Source organism: Myotis yumanensis, unplaced genomic scaffold (genome assembly GCF_028538775.1).
Source record: "Myotis yumanensis isolate MYYU_CA2020_CCGP unplaced genomic scaffold, mMyoYum1.0.hap1 SCAF_14, whole genome shotgun sequence".
NCBI lineage: Eukaryota > Metazoa > Chordata > Mammalia > Chiroptera > Vespertilionidae > Myotis > Myotis yumanensis.
This window is the reverse complement of record NW_027223765.1, coordinates 36780081-36800104: the sequence shown is the minus strand read 5'-3', so window position 1 is coordinate 36800104 and position 20024 is coordinate 36780081. Positions and strand designations below refer to the sequence as shown.

Genomic DNA, 20024 nt, shown 5'->3' with positions numbered 1-20024 from the left:
CACCAAATGTCAGTAGCATATCTTCCTCCCAGCCAGGTTGAGACAACAAAATGCAGGGTGTCGACCAAAAAAGTATACAAACAATGTCTGTAGATTCTATTACATTTTGAAAATGAAATGTATTTTAATAAATACTGCCTTTGTAATTATTCAAAGTGTGTATACATTTCTTGAGGACACCCTGCATATGCTTACATTACCAAATGTCCCTTGGGGAGGGGCTAAAAGGCAAAATTACTCTCAGGTAAGAGCCATTCATAAGGGAACAACAGGAAGAAATATCATTGACTTCTCAGTATAGAGTTACCTCAAAAAAATTAAAAATGGAACTGCCTTATTATCCAGTGATTCCACTTCTGAGAATATATCCTAAGAAACCCAAAAGATGGAAAAAGATGTACCATGAAAACACTAACCAAAAGAAAGCTGATGTGGCAACATTAATAGCAGACAAAATAGACTTTAAGGCAAAAAGTATTATGAGAGAAATGCAAATTAAACGACAATGAGATATCTATCATCTCATAAAACTTTTTGCCTTAAAGTTTATTTTGTCTGCTATTAAAACCACAATGCTACCATTTCACACAACAGAATACTTACAACTAAAAGGACTAACAGTACCAAATATTAAACAGGATTTGGAGCAACTGAAACGCCATACACTATTGGTGGGTGTTGCCCAACCCAATTAGAACACTGTTTGACAATTTCTTATAAAGTTCAATATCCATCTACCCTGTAAGCCAGCAATTTCATTCCTAGATATATAACTAAAAGAAATGAAAAAAGATGCCTATACAAAGACTGCTCACAAATGTTCCTGGCAGCTTTAACCATACTAGTGAAAAAGTGGTAATAATCCAAATTCATCAATAGATGAATAATGAAACTATGTTTATTCACAATAAGTACTATTCAGCAATAAAAAATAATGAATACTGATACAAGCAATTGAGATGAAGTTTACTTTACGAATCTGCTAATTTCAATACTGCAATAATAAAATTATGCCCCATGCTAAAATTAAAATTCACTCATTTTTTTATATGCCTGTCTCTAGGAGGTGGAAATATAATTGATACCAAAGTGGTCTCTGTCCTCATGAAGCTTACACTATAGTGAAGGGAGGGAGAATAGACACAGCCAACATACGTGAAAAGTGCTATGGGAAGAAAAATGAGCTTCAGACTCCACGGGATGGTCACAGAAGACCTCACCGAGAAGATGACCCATGAAAAATAGAGTCCAAAGCAAGTGGAGGACTAAACTACATGGATAGCTGGGAAAACTGTTTCATCTAGAAATAAGTCAAAGTCTCTAGGGTCAGAGTATGAATATCATGTTTGAGAAACAGCAACAAGGCCAGTGTGACTGAAGCTAAAAAAAAAGGGGTGGGGGGGAGAAGTCGGAGATGAAGTCAGAGAGGGATCCTATTATGTAGGAAGCAGAAGACTGCCACTGAGGACTTAGGTTTTTGCTTCCAATGAGATGGGAAGCCACCTCTGGATGGTACTGAGTGTGACCTGACTTTTTATTGTAAAGGGTCACCATGGTGCTGTCCTCAGAAGAACTGTAAGAAGGCAAAGAAGAAATCAGATCACTAGGAAGTGATCACAGTAAGCTAGGCTGACGCTGGCACGGGCAGAATACTGGTAAGGTGATGAACAGCTGTCAGATTCTGCAAGTATTTTAAACACAGCCAACAGGATTTACTGATGGAATGACAGATAAGTGTGAAAGAGAGAGGTCAAGGATGACTCCAAGGTTTTTGGCCTGGGCAAACGAAAGAATGGAGCTGCCATTTACTGAGATGAGGAAGACTGTGGGAGCAGCAGATTTGGAGTGGGGGTTGGGGAGTGGCATAGGCAGTTTGGAGTTTAGTTTTGACCATGCTGTCAAGAGTTGCTTTCAAGAGGACCAATGTGAGATGTGAGATGAGCAGTTGGATATATAAGACTAAAGTTTTGGGGAGAGATCTAGCTGAAGATATAAATCTGGAAGCCATGTATGTACAAGTGGTATTTAAAACCATGAGGTTATTTATGGCAATTTACACAGCTTAAAAATGATGGAAGGAGACTGGACTTGGGGTAGTGAACACACAATGTAATATATAGATGATGTATTATAGAATGGTACACCTGAAACCTATATGATTTTATTAAATAATGTCACCCCAATAAATTAAAAAAATAAAATAGTTTTAAAAAACATCAACCCTATTCCAACTCTTCAAAAAAAAAATAAGAGAACACTTTCTATAACATTCTATGAGGCCAGCAGTATCCTGATAACAAAGCCAGAGAAAGATTCCATAAGAAAACTATAGACCAATATTCCTTATGAATATAGATACAAAAATCCTCAACAAAATACGACTAAACCTACCTGATGGCACATTAAGAAGGATTACACACTATGAACAAATGGGATTTGCCCTAGAAATGCATAAGGAAATCAAAGTATACATACAGCACACTAATATGACAGGACTAAGGAGAACCACCACATGATCATCTCCATAGATGCAGAAAAGCACCTGACAAAACTTCAGCACCCCTCATGACAAAGACACTTGGCAAATTAAGAGTAAAAGGATAGCCCGGCTGGTGTGGCTCAATGGTTGAGTGTCGACCTATGAACCAGGAGATCATGGTCGATTCCAGGTGAGGGCACATGCCCAGGCTGTGGGCTCAATCCTCAGTGGGGGCCATGCAGGAGGCAGCTGATCAATGATTCTCTCTCATCATTGATGTTTCTCTCTCTCTCCCTCTCCCTTCCTCAAAATATATATATATTTAAAAAAAAAAAGAGTAGAATAGCCTTTTCAGCACATGTTGCTAGAACAACTGGATATCTATATGCAAAAATTATCAACTTGAACCCATACCTTGTAATACATATAAAATTATGATATATGATTCTACTTATATAAAAACCTAGAAAATGCAACTATAGTCAACAGATTAGTGTTTGCCTGGGGATGGAGCTATGAGGGCCAGGAGAGAGGGATCACAAAGAGGCACATAGGGGGAAAACCAAGATGGCGGCATAGGTAAACACGGGAGTTTGCTGCCTCGAACAACCACTTCAAAAATACAACTAAAAGACGGAACGGACATCATCCAGAACCACAGGAAAGCTGGCTGAGTGGATGTTCTACAACTAGGAGGAAAGAGAAAAGCATACCGAGGCTCAGAGGAGGCGCAGTGCTGAAGTAAAATACTAAGGTTCGGAGTGCATGTGGAGCGGGCTGGAGGCTGAGGGCGCGGTTGTTTTCAATCGGGAGGGAGTCTCAGGCTCTGAGCTCCAGTTCCGGGCGAGTCTCTAAGGACCCAGACTCATATGGGAGAAGCGGGACTGTCTGGCATCGCTCAGAACCCTAGGGCAGCTTTCTCTCCGTGGGGCTTGCAGCGACTACTGGGACACTGAGAAGCAGAGCCTCTGAGGGCAAGACTGAGAGCAGCCATAATTGCTAACCCCGCCCTGTTGATCCCGTGGGACCCGCCCCGCCCAAGCCCTGCAGGGAGGCTTTTGCTGGATAGCCTCAGGCAAAGGCTAGATTAGCACCTCCCTAGAGATCCAGGAGCCAGGAAGCCCAGAGGTCGAGTGGGACCATCCAGTTTTAAGCTCCATGGAACCATAAAAGACACACTCAGGAGGCAGACTCAGTGAGCACCAAAGCCCCATCGAAGCAAGTCTAGCCCCAGAGGGGTGTCTCCAGCACAGAAGTTCTCCCACCGCAGACACAGCTGATTCTCACAGCCAATTGACCTGGAGGTCAATTCCTCACAGTGATAACTACAACAATCAAGGCTTAACCACAACAAGACTGTGCACAAAGCCCACAAGGGGGTGCACCAAGAGTGTCTACCTTAGGTAATTGGGACACTTAGCACAGAAAGGCACTCTATCGACACAGCGAAGCATAAAAAAATGCCGAGACAAAGAAACAGGACACAAACGACAGAATTGGAGGAAAGCAAACTGTTGGATATAGAGTTCAAAACCACACTTTTAAGGTCTTTAAAGAACTGTTTAGAAGCCCTCGAAAAGACTGGTAAGACCGCCGATAAATGTAGTGAGATCCTCAAGAAATCTAATGAGACCCTCGATGTTGTGATAAAGGACCAACTAGAAATTAAGCATACACTGACTGAAATAAAGAATATTATACAGACTCCCAACAGCAGACCAGAGGGTCGCAAGGATCATGTCAAAGATTTGAAATACGAAGAAGCAAAAAACACCCAACCGGAAAAGCAAAATGAAAAAAGAATCCGAAAATATGAAGATAGTGTAAGGAGCCTCTGGGACAGCTTCAAGCGTACCAACATCCGAATTATAGGGGTGCCAGAAGATGAGAGAGAGCAAGATATTGAAAACCTATTTGAAGAAATAATGACAGAAAACTTCCCCTACCTGGTGAAAGGAATAGACTTCCAAGTCCAGGAAGCGCAGAGAACCCCAAACAAAAGGAATCCAAAGAGGACCACACCAAGACACATCATAATTAAAATGCCAAGAGCAAAAGACAAAGAGAGAATCCTAAAAGCAGCAAGAGAAAGAAAATCAGTTACCTACAAGGGAGTACCCATTCGACTGTCAGCTGATTTCTCAACAGAAACTTTGCAGGCCAGAAGAGAATGGCAAGAAATATTCAAAGTGATGAATACCAAGAACCTACAACCAAGACTACTTTATCCAGCAAAGCTATCATTCAGAAGTGAAGGCCAGATAAAGAGCTTCACAGATAAGAAAAAGCTAAAGGAGTTCATCACCACCAAACCAGTATTATATGAAATGCTGAAAGGTATCCTGTAAGAAGAGGAAGAAGAAGAAAAAGGTAAAGATACAAATTATGAACAACAAATACACATCTATCAACAAGTGAATCTAAAAATCAAGTGAATAAATAATCTGATGAACTGGTGATTGTAATAGAATCAGGGACATAGAAAGGGAATGGACTGACTATTCTTGGGGGGGGGGGAGAAAGGGATGTGGGGGTGAGTGAAGAGATTAGACAACAATCGTGCACCTATGGATGAGGACAGTGGGTGGGGAGTGAGGGCAGAGGGTGGGGTTGGAACTGGGTGGAGGGGAGTTATGGTGGGAAAAAAGAGTAACTAATGTAATAATCTGAACAATAAAGATTTAATTTTAAAAAAAAACAAAAAAAAAAAACAAAGAGGCACATAGAAACTTTTGTGGGTGATAGATAGGTTCATTACTTTGGTTGTGATAATTTCATAGGAACCAAAGTCAAGACTTACCCAATTGTACACTTTAAATATGTACAGCTTATTATATGTTAATTATATCTCAATAAAGCTTTTAAAAATATTTTAAATGAGCTATGTAAAAATATTAATTCCCAAATTGATATTTAGATTTAAATTGAATTGGTAATTTTTCCTATAATTTCCATCACTGTGATGAATACATATTAAAGTGAGTTGGTATTACAATGCCTAAAGGCATTCATTATAAACACACATTTTTTGTATGAATTAATTATGGACTTCAGAAAATTAAATCTTGCCCATTTGTTAACTATACAATAATGTTACCTCTTCAGAATGCAGCTAAAAAGAATCAAGAGTCAAAATAGGACTTTGGGTGGACAGGGGCAATCCTAAAATCCATGCAATCAAGCCCATGGACTTCTGTAACTAGTGAAACTCCCTGCAAGTGCCTGTTCTAATCTGAAACATGCAAACAGCAATCTAAAACTATTTAGTTAGATGGGCAGAAGCCTACCACAGCACAAATTCTTATTAGCACCTTAGGACATAAACATGTAATAGGATAGCACTATATTAACAGAGGTATAATCTACACTAATAAAAGAGAAAGATGCAACTTGATCGTATCTTCACAACGCCCACCAGCCAATCAGGAGTGAGTATGCAAATTAACCCAACAAAGATGGCGGCTTAATTTGCATATGCAGGCACTGAGCGGCCGGGGGCGGGACGCTCGCATCGTTGCCATGGCAACAGCGCAGGCTTTCTGCACCACCCCAGCCGCTCTGGGCCTCTGGGCAGCATGGGAAGGCAGAAAGGCAGCTCCAGCCAGAGTGAAGGCGGTGCCGGCAGCCAGGGAAAGGAAGGCCCATTCTTGCATGAATCTCCGTGCATCGGGCCTCTAGTATATATAACAATAGGGATGTTAGTAGGTGCCTTTGTTCCAGGTACTATCCTGGGTATCATTTTGTATAACTCTTCATTTCTAATTCTTACAACAATCTCTCAAAGTATCAACAATATTGTTCCCACTTTTCAGATGTGGAACAGTGGTCAAAAAGGTTCAACATCTCAATCACATTCACATTAGAATTAGCAGGGCCAAGACTGGAATATACTTCTACTTCTATTTTAAATTTCACCATAAGAAAAGGTGAAATTATATTCTACATACTTTTGTGAGATGCTAAGGGAATTATCTATCACAGTTATAATCTAAAATGTTTAACTTCTTAAACGTGGAGTTAATACATGGAGAAAAATTTATACCTCAATGGTGAATAAACCAAAGTATTAAATTATGCTCTACTCTCTCAATTCATAAAAATAATGATACAGATGTAGACTGGCTGCTATGCAAAAATACAGAAACAGTATTTTCTTACTTAGGTCAAGAATGACATTCGACTAAAACAAACATATCTTAATTAAATTTTGTTCAACACACAGTTTCTTAAGGCTATTATTTTAAATAAAATTGAGTTGAGAAAAAACAACACTGTTCTTTAAAATAAAAGGCAAAAGTTAGAAGAAAATGTAAGATGTGCATGTCAGCCTGTGTCTGAAAACCTCTAGAATTATTTCCAATACCCTTTTGTTAACCCATTTAGAATATTAAAGTTTTAAAAATTATGTCATAAAATGGCAATGAAAAGACAGGAAGAAACAAAATCAACAAACAATATAAATATCTTACATTTTGTCATAAAAGTAAACATCTTCCCTCATCCACTGTAAACCAGATTTTAAATAAGTAATAAAATTAGCTTGAATTTCATTCCTAATTTTGCAAATGAGATACCACAGTGCTTTAGACATGACAAATGTCAGAGGAATGCTCACCATAAGGCAACTCCAAGGCTAACAAAAGAAGTAAATAAAATCCACCCCAAATCTACAGAGAATGCTTCCCACTCCACCACACCACTGTAATGAATAACTAACTAGCCTATTCCTTGTGGGAGGGAGGAAGGGGAGAGTTCAGTCATTCCAAAGCCTCCCTTTAAGTTACCAAAAGGTCTGTGGACCCAAAGATACTGATCGCTTCTCTTCCACAACACTCCCTTTTTCTTAGCAGGGAGGTTGTTATGTTTTCAGTGCCAGCTAAAGAGAAAAAATAAGCCTGAGATACAATTATACTGTCTCAAAAATTCCTTTCCTAAGACATGACTCCAACTTTTCTCACAGGCTTCAAAATCAAATTGACTGAAAGACTTTAACATTAAAAAAGCAATAACTTTGATTATGAGAATCTCAGAGTTTCTTCATCTAGGAAAGCTTACCACCGTTTTATGATTTTCCTTAGGGAAATAACTAACGAGCCAATTTCTAGAATGTCATATTTGTAAGTGCAGAGTACTAAATTTGATCGTTTTTTAGGATCAATCATTGTGCAATTCTACTGGAAGAAATCCCTTTACATTTTTAGACGCAATGTAATATACATCCAAGAATGCTCCAAAAGCCTGGAAGTCATACACTAAGTACATGGGTGCCTACCATTAACTAAACAGTATATTCTTAATAAAGATTCCTACTTGACTTGCATGCTTTAAACTAAAAATAATTCAAGATGCTGTTTGGTAAAACATGCCTTTTTATATCCCTTTAGGTGAACAAACTCACCTTCACCATCATGCATTTCAGTTAAGAAGAAAAGCTACGTTTCTGATTTTAATAAAGTGGCTAGTACATATTTCACATGGCACATCATTTTATACATGCTAAGAAAATCAGATTAAGAATGAACAGATTAATATGTAATGGACTCAGAAACAATTATAAATGTACATGTATACATGGGTTAGTAAACACATAAATACACATGCACATGTTGCCCAGCTCTGTCCACGAAGAGGACCTAGAAGCAATGACACCCCAGTAACAATGAGCACAGCCCACTCCAGATCCTGATTTCTAAACACCATTCTCCAATAAAAGGAACCAGGGCTCCTTGGGAAATGGCTGACTCTAGGCCTGGGGCAGGAAAAATAAAAAATGAACTGGAGTATCTTTGTAGTACCCAAAAGTAAGTGCGTGCTCAAATCTGCATTTTAACTCTTGTTTTTCAAAACAGGTGGATTCTGTTAAGTAGAGGGAGACAATCCCATTACAATTAAATTGTCCATGCTTGATTAATAACTGTTGCTACCTCCCTACTTTACCCCAAATATGCAACCCTGCTTCCCTAATCCCCAAAAGTGCAGAGTAAAGAGGGGACACATAAAAGGCGAAAGTAGTTAGGGGTTAGTCACAAAATCACATCATACCGTGCAAAATTCAAGCTTTTTACCAGTTCGTCCAATGAGCGGTTATTTTTCAGGTCTGGCTCTGTGACTGTCTAGAACAGAAAAACAACAGATGGAAAAAAGTCATAAACAATAATTTACTTGTCATGATCTTGTTTTTGAAAATGTGTGACCCATCCTCCCGAGACTTCCCATCCCATTAAATCTTCCAGGAAAGCCTCAAAATAAAGTTTATTTATCTCACACTAATATGGTATTTAAAAACAGAGTTAGTATCAGCCAACTGAAAGTCTGATAAAAGTTCTACAAAGCACATATACTCTGTACTAAGGTAAAACTTAATATGAGTGAGGATGCCAACACTCAGCTTTACCAAACATTTCTCCTGAAGAACAGAAAAGATGCTCTCTTAAAAACAAGATTGGTTTTTAGGAATGCAAGAGGAAAATGGTAAATCCAGTAGTTATTTAGCATAAATGGAATACAGTTCATCTCCCTGATGATACCATCTTGACAAAGACAGTGTGCCTGATGTTGTAAAAGCTTAGACTCGAGAAACAAACTATCATTTCTTACATAGGGTTCTTACATAATAGCTCAGAGTTCAATGGCATCCTCACACCATGAACCCAACGGAACTAGAACCCAAGCCCCTTTAACTAGTCCAAGTGTCCTTGCTGTTAGGCTTTTCTGTCTCTTTTACTTCTTTCTTTACTCCTATTAATGTCTACTTTCCCTTTTAACCTACCTTTTCATCTATTTCCACTACTTGAAAAGCTTCAGAAACCACTAACAAAACTAACAACAAATTTCCTAGTGTTGTCCCTGAAGGTCTGTTTTGGGAAAGACGTAAGGGACCAGTTAGGCTGGGTTCAGCTCAATGGCCATGAATCTTTGCCTTCTGCACAAATACTTACACCAGTCACTTGCAAATAATAATCCTACTATCAGATTTCCTATGCAATGTGAGAAATAATAACAAGTGAAAAGCCATAAAAACATGGGTCTTAACATTTTATGAGTGCTACATTCTGGCCTTAAAATTAGTTTTTCCTCCTAAAATACATTTAGGTCATCAGAAGTCCCCAAAAAACTTGAACAAAGCACAGTTCTCCATATATGTGTTTTAGAGGTCCTTTCTCTCAAAATGTCTTTTTTACAGCTCAATTCAATAATTACACATCTTCCCTTGGGCTTCTGCATACACATGAAGCAGAAATGTTTGCACCACTGAATAAGTTTTTTAAAAAACAAAAAATGAAAGAACAACTTACCACACAACAAGTTGGACACTGTGTTTTATAGGACAAAAATTTTCTTATACAGAGAGAACAGTCTGCAAAAACATAAATGCAACATAAATTAGTTAAGCTATATTAATAGTACAGGAATCTGACTTCTAACAAAATCTGACATAAGGTGTAGAATATTTCCATCATCTAAGGCAGCGGTCACCAACCAGTGGTCCATGGACCACTGGTGGTCTGTGAGGTCTGAAAGGTTGGCAATCACAGATAAGGTATCTCTATATATAAAAGCCTATAGAGAACGACCGGAACGACCAGTTGCTATGATGCGCACTGAATACCAGGGGGCAGACGCTCAATGCAGGAGCTGCCCCCTAGTGGTCAGTGCGCTCCCACAGCCAACCTCCCATGCCAGCCAACTTCCTGCAGCCCCTCTCCAAGCCCCTCCCCCTGCCCGGCCCCTGATAGGCCTCAATCGCTGGCCAGGCCGAGGGACCCCACCCATGCACAAATTTGTGCACCGGGCCTCTAGTATCATTATAATATCAAAATTCTAGTACCTCTACTCTACCTATGCACATTTGCAAATGTGATTAAGTAGCATTTTTAGGAGAGAGAAGCATATCAAATAATAATAATCATGAGTCCCTAGAGCATTACAACTCCATAAGCAAAATACATCACTCTCTATATCCTCCATCTGTAAAATGTAGGAAACATACATGTAAGACCTGGAATGGATATTATATAAACACTAGAGGCCCAGTGCACAAAATTCATGCACTCAGGGGGAGGGGCGTGTTCCTCAGCCCAGCCTGTACCCTCTCACAGTCCAGAAGCCCCGCGATCGATCGCTCCAAAGAGGTAGGCCCTGCCCACTCAGCCAGGGCTCCGCAATGGATCACTCCCACAGAGTAAGGCCCCCCCAACCCGCCACAGCAGGGTAACCTGGGCCTCCCTCTTTGGGGTGATCGATCATGCCCCGCTGAGGGAGGCCCCATCCACCCGCCACAGCCCACCGGTCGGTGGCCTGGGCCTCCCTCTTTGGGGCAATCGTGGAGTTCCCCGATTGATCGCCCCGCCGGCCAGTAGCCTGGGCCTCCCTCTGCCTGGCGATCATGGGGTGATGGCCGGGCCCCCGACCAATCGCACCCGCCTTGGCTGGCCTGGCGCCAGCGTCATAGCGTGGTTGTCGGGATGGTCGTCCTGCTGTTTGGCCGTTTAGTCAATTTGCATATCGCACTTTTATTCTAGATGTCAGATATCTCCACTGACTAACATTCTAACATATAAATTTTGAAATAAGATATATATACACACAGTTAGGATTTCTACATCCTAACTCTATAAATGATGTCCATTATCCCACATTTAACAAGTACTTTTGTGGCTAACACTAAGAAAAGAACAATATATAATGGAAAGTTCTTGACCTCAAGGAGCTAACAAAATAGCCAAGTAATTACAGTGTAATAAGTCCTAACAGTTTAAGCAGGAAGTTGACATTAACTAAATTCTTCACACCCAAGGCAGTGTAAAATGATCTCTCCTAAAGAAAAAATAGATATGATTAATAGAATGGTATCATACTGGTAGACAATGTGCTTTTAGGCCAAGTTCAGCTTAATGAAGGGGCTTCATTTAAAAAAGGACTCAGTTTAGTGAAGGAGGAGGAGACAGTATGCTTTCAGATACAGATGGCCAGTAAATGACAAGTCATACCAGCCTTAGTAAGAACATTCAGGAGGAAAAACAAAAGAATGAGTTATAAAAAAGATAAAAACGGGTTAAGTTCTTTGGGAAGCCATGGTAAAAAGGGGACTTCTGGTTTCTGGTCTGGCACGTAAGGAGCTCAGAAGTCATAGCTCTATCTAACAACAAGAAAAACAACATACAGACTGAAAAATCAACAACTTTTCTTGGATACACCAGAGAAGTGAGGTCATAGGGCAAACTGCTACCCCCAAATTGGAGACATCAGGCTGGAAATAGAATCACAACTTACCAGAGTAGAAACCCATACTCAGAAACTTGCATGGGAACCAGAGCTGGGGTAAAACCTGAACTGCAACTGACAAATGGTGTGGACAGTCTGAGTTTAAAAATCCTAAGGCAACACAAATACTGGGGAGCGGGTTGAGAGTGAGGAGTTGGCTCACACTTATGTGTTTTCACTCCAAGAAGTCTACCAGGTTCTCAATGTGACTATCAGACAAAAATCCCCTAGCATGAGAATCTTAATCAGGGTATCCAAGGACTACACACAGGTGAGAGCAAGGCCACAGTAATCTGTATGTACACTGCGCAAGCGTGCTCTTCTATAACCCAAAAGACTCAGGTCACTATTTGGAAAGAAGTAACAGGAAGGATGTTACTGACCAGCTCGGTGCGGCTGCTTGGTGAGGCTGCTCCCAGGAAAGGCAGGCTGCTGTTATGTGGGGCTGCATTACTGATCAGCAGGCTGCTGCTGTGGGTACAGAGCTACTGCTACTGTGCGGGAAAGATGTGTTGTTACCTAGCCTGTGTGGCTACTGAATGGGACTTTGCTTTGAAGGAACTGTTTTGTCTAATGGCTCCTTGTTAGCAATGGCTACATGGCTACTGGCTTCTACAATAAAGACTCTCTTACATACCCACAGCTTCTCATGGCTTCTCCGTCTCTGAATACCCAGCATTCAAGAAGGTCTAGTCACTGGCAGAGGGGCTCGGACCCGACACTAACTTACATAAAAATCACATTTTGACTAATTCACAGAAACAGTATATACTTACAGTTATGTGAACACTGAGGAATCATCATTGCAATGTTGAAATATTCAAAGCAAATTCCGCACCGCAGCAAATCATCTACTGTCTGAAATGCAAATAATATACATATATATGTATCAGAAAGACACCCACATTGGAATGTCTGGCACAGAACTCTTTCTCCATCCCTAAAAAAATAACTTAGTAATACTTATTTGTCAAATATACGAACTCCACATAAACTGCAGGAGATCTTAACAAATAGAGAAAAACCTCCCCCATGTGACTCTTACACATTCAAAACACTGTAAGCGGATCAAGCTGGCAGTGTACAGATTTTTACGCAATACTGTTACTCCTTCACAAAAGGACTACTCTATTCCTGCTCCACTTCCCACACATTTCCAGTTTGTACTCCAAGGCACCTCCTCTTCAGACCGCATCCCCCGGCCTACAGTCACTGCTAAGGGAAAGGTACCAGTAGCCAGTCAGCACACAGGTTAAAACCAAATCAGTGACTATTAAAGCCAAACATTAGAAATTATCTAGTTAAACCCCTTACTTTACACATAAGGACACTAGTATCCAGAGTAGGCACGCATATGGGGCATGAGTCCAGCCTGGACTAAACCTCCTGTCTCCCGACTGGCTTCTGCATGGTTCCACAATGGAGCCACAGAAGCCCTAGGGAGACTGGGGCCAGTGACAGCAGAGGGAGGTGAAGAAGTGGACAATCTGGAAAGTCAGACAGATATGTGTCAACCTGGAATGCAACCAAAATGGATCTACTCTCACAATCCCAAATCTTTAAATCATTTAAAATGAAATGTTTTTCAATAGAATACTGAGAAGATACTTAAAAGACAAAAAAGAGGGAGCTCTCTTATGCACTGATATGGAAAGATTGTCAAGATAAGTGAAAAAAGACAGTACATATGGTATGCTACCTTTGGCTTAAAAGGCAGGGGAGAATAGGAATGTGTTCCATTTTTATCTTATATGCAGGTATAAAGAAGTTCTGACAAGATACACAAGAAAGTAATAAATGGTCACAGGAGTTAGAAAACTGGATAGAAGAGGGACGAGCTGGGAGGTAGACTTTTACTTTTCATTTCATGTATTTTTTTAACCATGTGAGCGTATTACTTAAATTTTAAAATAACAAATGAAAAAAAGACTAATGTCACTAATAGTCTATATGATGAAATATTATGTAGCCATTTAAAAAAATATATTCTTCCAAAGAAAAATGCCATAGGAAAATGTTCATGTTTTAATGGAAACTGAAAAAAATATATCAGAGAACAAATCTATAACAATAATAAATAATAATAGAACCATGTAGTTTAATCTCCATAACAATCCAATGAGGTCTATATATAGCATCTGAATCCCAGCCTTGCAGATTCAGACTACAGAGCTTAAAAGCAGTTGGATCAAACCCAAGAAGTTGACCCCAAAGAATCCCAAATTTTAAATGCATTTACACATTGTGGGCATGTGCGGGCATGAGCACACACAAGGTAAACTGACCAGAAATAAGAGAAAATGTCAAACAGTAGTTATCTCTAGACCAGCGGTCGCCAACCTTTCGGACCTCACAGACCACCAGTGGTCTGTGGACCACCGGTTGGCGACCACTGCTCTAGACGATAGGATAATGGGTAACTCATTTAGGCCTTGCTCTTATCCTGAAGTTTAATTTTTTTTTTACTTATATACACATACATTTATAACCTGTCAAAGCCAGAAATTTTTGTTATTGTTAAACCAGGGAAATAAACATTAAAATACCAAAACCTTCCATTATTTTATATGGTAAGCTACCATTGACTCAAAAAGCAAGAGGGTTGTGTTGAAAATCGATTAAGAGCAGATGCAGAACTGGAAGACAGAGCCCTGGCATCTAGTCCATTGTAATTTCTTCTATATAACCATCCTCTTCCGGTGGAGGAGTGGTTCTGACAGGTCTGCTGAGCAAGATCTGTGGAAGGTGACACCACATCAAACAAGCTGTTACATAACACTAGTGGTCCAGTGCACCAATTCATGCATATTGAAAGGAAATTAATTAGAAGAAATATTTTAATATCACTATTCGCCCTTTGTCTATAATAGAAGTGTCAGAGATGAAAGAAAATTAGTAAAATGTATATTAAAATAATATAAAAATTGATTAATAAGAAACAATAACATGATATAACAACAAATATTTTCCATGAAATGTTTACTGTCAGAATCTTCGTTTATCATTAATTCTTTTAAATATGCCGGGTATTCTGGAAAATTTATATCATTTGGACAAACTGCCTTTGCTACAACATCGAGTAAATTTTCCATCAGATGGTTTTTCATTGGAGAAATTTAGGAATAGGCAAAATTGACATGTAACAGTCATTCCACCACAACTGTGTTCGATAACTGCATCCTCATTTACCTCATTTTCGCTATGAAGGCAGTTCCTACCAGTATTGGTAGTACTTGTCGATGACTGTTCTTCAGATATATTCTGACGTTGCTTTCTTTCAGCCTCAGAGGTACGTTGTGCCAATAGTTTTCTTCAGATACATTCTGTCAACAACACCAGCTTCTTTGGGCTTCAGAGGTACATTGTGGCAATAGTTGGTCTTCCGACATATTCTGTCAACAATTTCGGCTTCAGAATGTCAACAAAAACGTGACGTCATTACCTGGTACCCACAGCCACTGTTTGTGAGCTGGACTGGGCTGTGGGCTGCATTTTGCGCCATGGCAGCATCGGCTGTAATTTGGTGGGCTGTGGCTCCGGAGTGGTGGCAGGGCCTGTGTCCCACTTGGGGGAAGCCGAGTGTTGCTTTGTCAGTGCCAGGTCCATGGATTCTCTGTGTGTTGAGTGTCTGCCCCCTGGTGATCAGTGTGCATCATAGTGACCGGTTGGACAGTGGGAAGGACACTTACCATATTAGCCTTTTATATATATATACATATATATATATATATATATATATATATATATATGTATGTATATATATATATTCTCGTATGAATTTCCGTCATGCCACTCCAAGAGAGTAACATGCACGCTCAACCCAAACAGATCAAGCAGATGCCCTCGGATTTCTTTAATTTAGAGAAAGTGGAACGGGGAAGTAGAGAATGGGTGAAAAGACAATCATCAGAGCAAAGGTTCTTAAGTTTTTGGTGTCACAAGATCCCTTTGAAAAATGGATTAAAACTGTGGACTCTCTTCTCAGAAAAGCACACATACAGACAAAATTTTTAATAAATAATCCAGTTACCAAAGTCTTTCCATGGATCCTAGATTAGGAACCACGGATCTAGAGTAAGATTTCTATTCAATATAAGGAAGAACTCCAAACAGAGCTACTTCTGGGAGCAGCTAATTCTTTTCCCTGGAAGGGTTCAAACAAAAACCAAGATGAGAAATGGCAGAATACATTATAAAAGGGATTAAAATACTGAAGGGACTGGCTTCCCAACCTTAAGATTTCATGATTCTAATATGGGCTCAATCGACTCTATCACTGCACACTCCCTGGTGCTGAACCCTCAATTCAGTGCTGTGGTGAGATATTAAAGCCACAGAAAACATGGAACCTGCCTCTAAAGACCACTGTAGGAATACAGAAAATATGCTTAAAATTACAAGCAAAAGGTAGCTTTACAGGTTACAGAACTTTCACTTCCTTAGATCTTCACAACAAATAAAAAGGCGTTGAAAAGTTAACGTACGTTAAGTGCTAATAATAAGATGCATCAATTGAATGTTTCACTTCCAGATACCTTCAATCAACTGGCAAGTAATTTTTTTTTTTTATTGCTTAAAGCATTACAAAGGGTATTACATATGTGTCCTCCCCCCCCCCCCCGCCCCGCCCTTGACAATACCCCGGGTTCCCCTACCCCCCAGTGTCTTATGTCCATTGGTTATGCTCATATGCATGCATACAAGCCCTTCAGTTGATCTCTTAACCCCCTCCCTCCTGCCCCCCAACCCTCCCCGGCCTTCCCGCTGCAGTTTGACAATCTGTGTGAGGCAGCTCTGCCTCTGTATCTATTATTGTTCAAAAGTTAATAATGGTCTCTATTATCCATGAATGAGTGAGATCATGTGGTATTTTTCCTTCATTGACTGGCTTATTTCACTTAGCATAATGCTCTCCAGCTCCATCCATGCCATTGCAAATGGTAAGAGTACCTTCTTTCTTACAGCAGCATAGTATTCCATCGTGTAGATGTACCACAGTTTTCTAATCCATTCATCTACTGATGGGCACTTAGGCTGTTTCCAGATCTTAGCTATGGTGAATTGTGCTGCTATGAACATATAGGTGCATATATCCTTTCTGATTGGTATTTCTGGTTTCTTGGGATAAATTCCTAGAAGTGGGATCACAGGGTCAAATGGGAGTTCCATTTCCAGTTTTTTGAGGAAACTCCATACTGTCCTCCATAGTGGCTGCACCAGTCTGCATTCCCACCAGCAGTGCACAAGTGTTCCTTTTTCTCCACATCCTCTCCAGCACTTGTTGTTTGTTGATTTGTTGATGATAGCCATTCTGACAGGTGTGAGATGGTACCTCATTGTTGTTTTGATTTGCATTTCTCGGATGATTAGTGACTTTGAGCATGTTTTCATATGTCTCTTGGCTTTCTGAATGTCCTCTTTTGAAAGGTGTCTATTTAGATCCTTTGCCCATTTTTTGATTGGATTGTTTATCTTCTTTTTCTTAAGTTGTAAGAGTTCCCTATAAATTTTGGAGATTAGGCCCTTATCAGATATGACGTTGGCAAATATGTTTTCCCACGCAGTGGGTTTTCTTGTTGTTTTGTTGATGGTTTCTTTTGTTGTGCAGAAGCAAGTAATTTTTGAGCCCCCACATTAAGTACAGTGAGTAAGTCAGACAGGATCACTGTCACACACACCAACTCATTTAACCAATCCTACAGACTGTTTATTTTTGCCTCCAGTTGATAGTTGAGGAAGTTCAGGCTCAGAGAGTTTTAGTAACTAACTCAAGGTCACACAGTTAAATGAGAGGCCGAGATCAGACTTAACCCAGGATCACCATTTTTTGCACTATGTCCTGTTAACCATGGCAACTCAAGCGTTTGTTGACTCTCCAAATTGATGACTCATGGCTTTCCACCCTTAAAGATTTTTTTTCTAGTTGTTCTGCTTGCATTACAGAAATTGATCATCATGCAACATTTCTAAAACTATTGCTAGCATTTATATTTGGGCTGTGCTCTTGAGAGTGGGCATAACTGCCTTAACTCAAACCTGTGCTCTTCTCCACTGCACGTGAATGCCAAAGCCGCCACAATGTCAGCTTTCACCATGGGGCTAATCTCGTCTCCCCAGGGACTGCAGATGACACCGACGATGACAGGAAGAATAAGGTTCACACTTACTTTAACCGCCCACAAGCCCCTTCACTTAATCCTCAGATCCGCCTGCTGAGTCAGTGGGGCAGACGCTGCCATAATCCTCAAGTAAACAAAACCCAGGAAGAGAAGGAGAAAGTGATCTTGCCCGCCAGGAGAAAAACCAAGCAACTGATGCTGAGCGCAGCAAAATGTTATTTGCTCTTGACCAAACGGAGCAGGGGTCCTGGGCTCACCACTACTGAAACGCCTTGCCAAACACCAAACCAATGTCATTTAGGCGAAATAATTCGGTTAAATGGAAGGCTGGCTAACGCTGGGCCTGTGTCACAACTGTGAGGAGTTGGGACATGTCGGGAAGGGGTCAGGGCACACCAGCACTAGGCTTCCGGAGGGTGATGAGAACAAACTAAAGAAAACGTCAAGCAGCCCACCTGCTTCGCTCGGTGACTAAGTAAATGCTTTCCGATGCACGTTCTACCCAAAATCATGTCCAGTGTCACCTCGGAAATTCTCAGCCGAGGTCCGGGGAGAGTTCACATCGAGCTCAGCACGTCGTGAACCCGCCGAAAGGGTTAACAGTCGCGGTCGCTGTCACTGTGCGGACTAACCGTTCTTTCTCCAGGACACTGTGATTGCTGTGGCCGAACTGCCGAACACCCGGTTCCTTAAGGCCGCCAACCTCAGCTCAGAAAAAGGACCGAGGCCAGTCCCCGGGAAACTGAGGCCCAGAGCCACGCGGGCGGCCGGTGGGCAAGTGGCAGAGCAAAAGCGGGCACCCTGGCCCACGCCGGCCGCTCGCGCCGGGTCCTCTCGCGGCGGGGCTGGCCTCCCGCGGACACCCGGGCGCCCCCAACCTGCCCGCAGCGCTCACCTTCATAACTTCCAGGCCCGGAGGCCACCGAGGCTCGACCAGGGAGTCCATGGCCTCCCCAAAGGATGCAGGGGGTTCCGCTGCCCACTGGCCTCCCGCGCTCCACTGCCACTCGAAATTCCCCGCGCTACCCGCGCTACGACAGCACCCCGCGACGCGCCGGCGGCGTGCGCGGAGCCTGCCGGGAGTTGTAGTACGTGGGCGGAGCGCAGCCCAGATGCTGTTACTGCGCATGCGCCACGTTCACCTTTCCAGCCGAAAGTAAATAGTTAATGGGCCCGCATCGCTTTTGTATTTTGACCCTGAATAAATAAATGCCTGTTGAATGTTGGGGAAAGACAGCCGGGAGTCAAACCAAATCCACATTTTACCAAATCTTTCAAGGTCTAATAGGGCCTAGGCTAATGTTTTCTCCTTCAGGTTGCCTTCCCTGATTGCTATAACTGCTGTGAGCAAGGGTTTTCATATCTATTATTTCATTTAAACCCATCACAATACTGCGAGGTAAGCATTATCATTGCCAGTGTACACGAAAGGGAGCTTCTGCTTAAAAACTTGAATAGCGTGTTCTTTTATGTTGTTTTTTTTTTTCAGGATTGAATAGCGTGTTCTTGAGTCATGCAGTGTCATTGTCCAGATTATACAATCAGGACCTCTTTGAATGGGTGCTCTTTTATAAAATTAAAATTTTAATTTTAAGTTATTCCTTTTCTTAACCACCTTAACTTTGTATAACTTTCCAGATAATGCCTATGCTGATACATAGATAAGGTTTTTCCACAAATCCTATATAATAAAAGCCTAATATGCAAATAGACCAAACTGTGGAACAACCTGTCGCTATGACGAGAACTGACCACCAGGGGGCAGACACTTAATGCAGGAGCTGCCCCCAGCCGTCAGGCCCCAGGCCAGCCAAGGTGGGTGCCAGTGTCCTGCCCCCCCCTCCTCTCATCACCCCGCTGGTTCCCCCACAGATCGGCCCTGATCACTGGCCAGGCCTAGGGACCCTACCTATACATGAATTTCAGGCCTCTAGTGTTATTATAAATGCAAAGCTCTGTCAACTTGAGTTTTTCTATATGTTTACTTAACTATACATCTTGAGACCTCTGGATGTTAATACATACAGCTTTACCTCATTACTTTTAATAGCTATGTAGTCCATTATCTAGATACACCACAATTTATTCATCTACTCCAATACTGAGGAACATTTAGGTTGTTTCCAATTTCTCACTATTGCCAAGAGTTGCAATGAACACAC

The 20024-nt window shown here is 41.2% G+C and overlaps 1 protein-coding gene across 2 annotated transcripts in view; it reads right to left on the bottom strand.

The window, feature by feature from the left end:
* RAD18 (RAD18 E3 ubiquitin protein ligase) overlaps window positions 1-18832 on the bottom strand; it is an 89442-nt gene extending 70610 nt beyond the window's left edge. For both annotated transcript variants that reach the window (XM_070391534.1, XM_070391535.1), the window contains exons 1-4: window positions 18758-18832; window positions 12520-12601; window positions 9775-9836; window positions 8522-8592 (exon numbers count right to left, since the gene is read on the bottom strand). In XM_070391534.1, coding sequence (XP_070247635.1) covers window positions 8522-8592; window positions 9775-9836; window positions 12520-12601; window positions 18758-18808 — 266 coding nt within the window. In that variant the 5' untranslated portion in view covers window positions 18809-18832. The remainder of the gene's footprint in view (window positions 1-8521; window positions 8593-9774; window positions 9837-12519; window positions 12602-18757) is intronic.
* Window positions 18833-20024: the final 1192 nt, after the last annotated feature.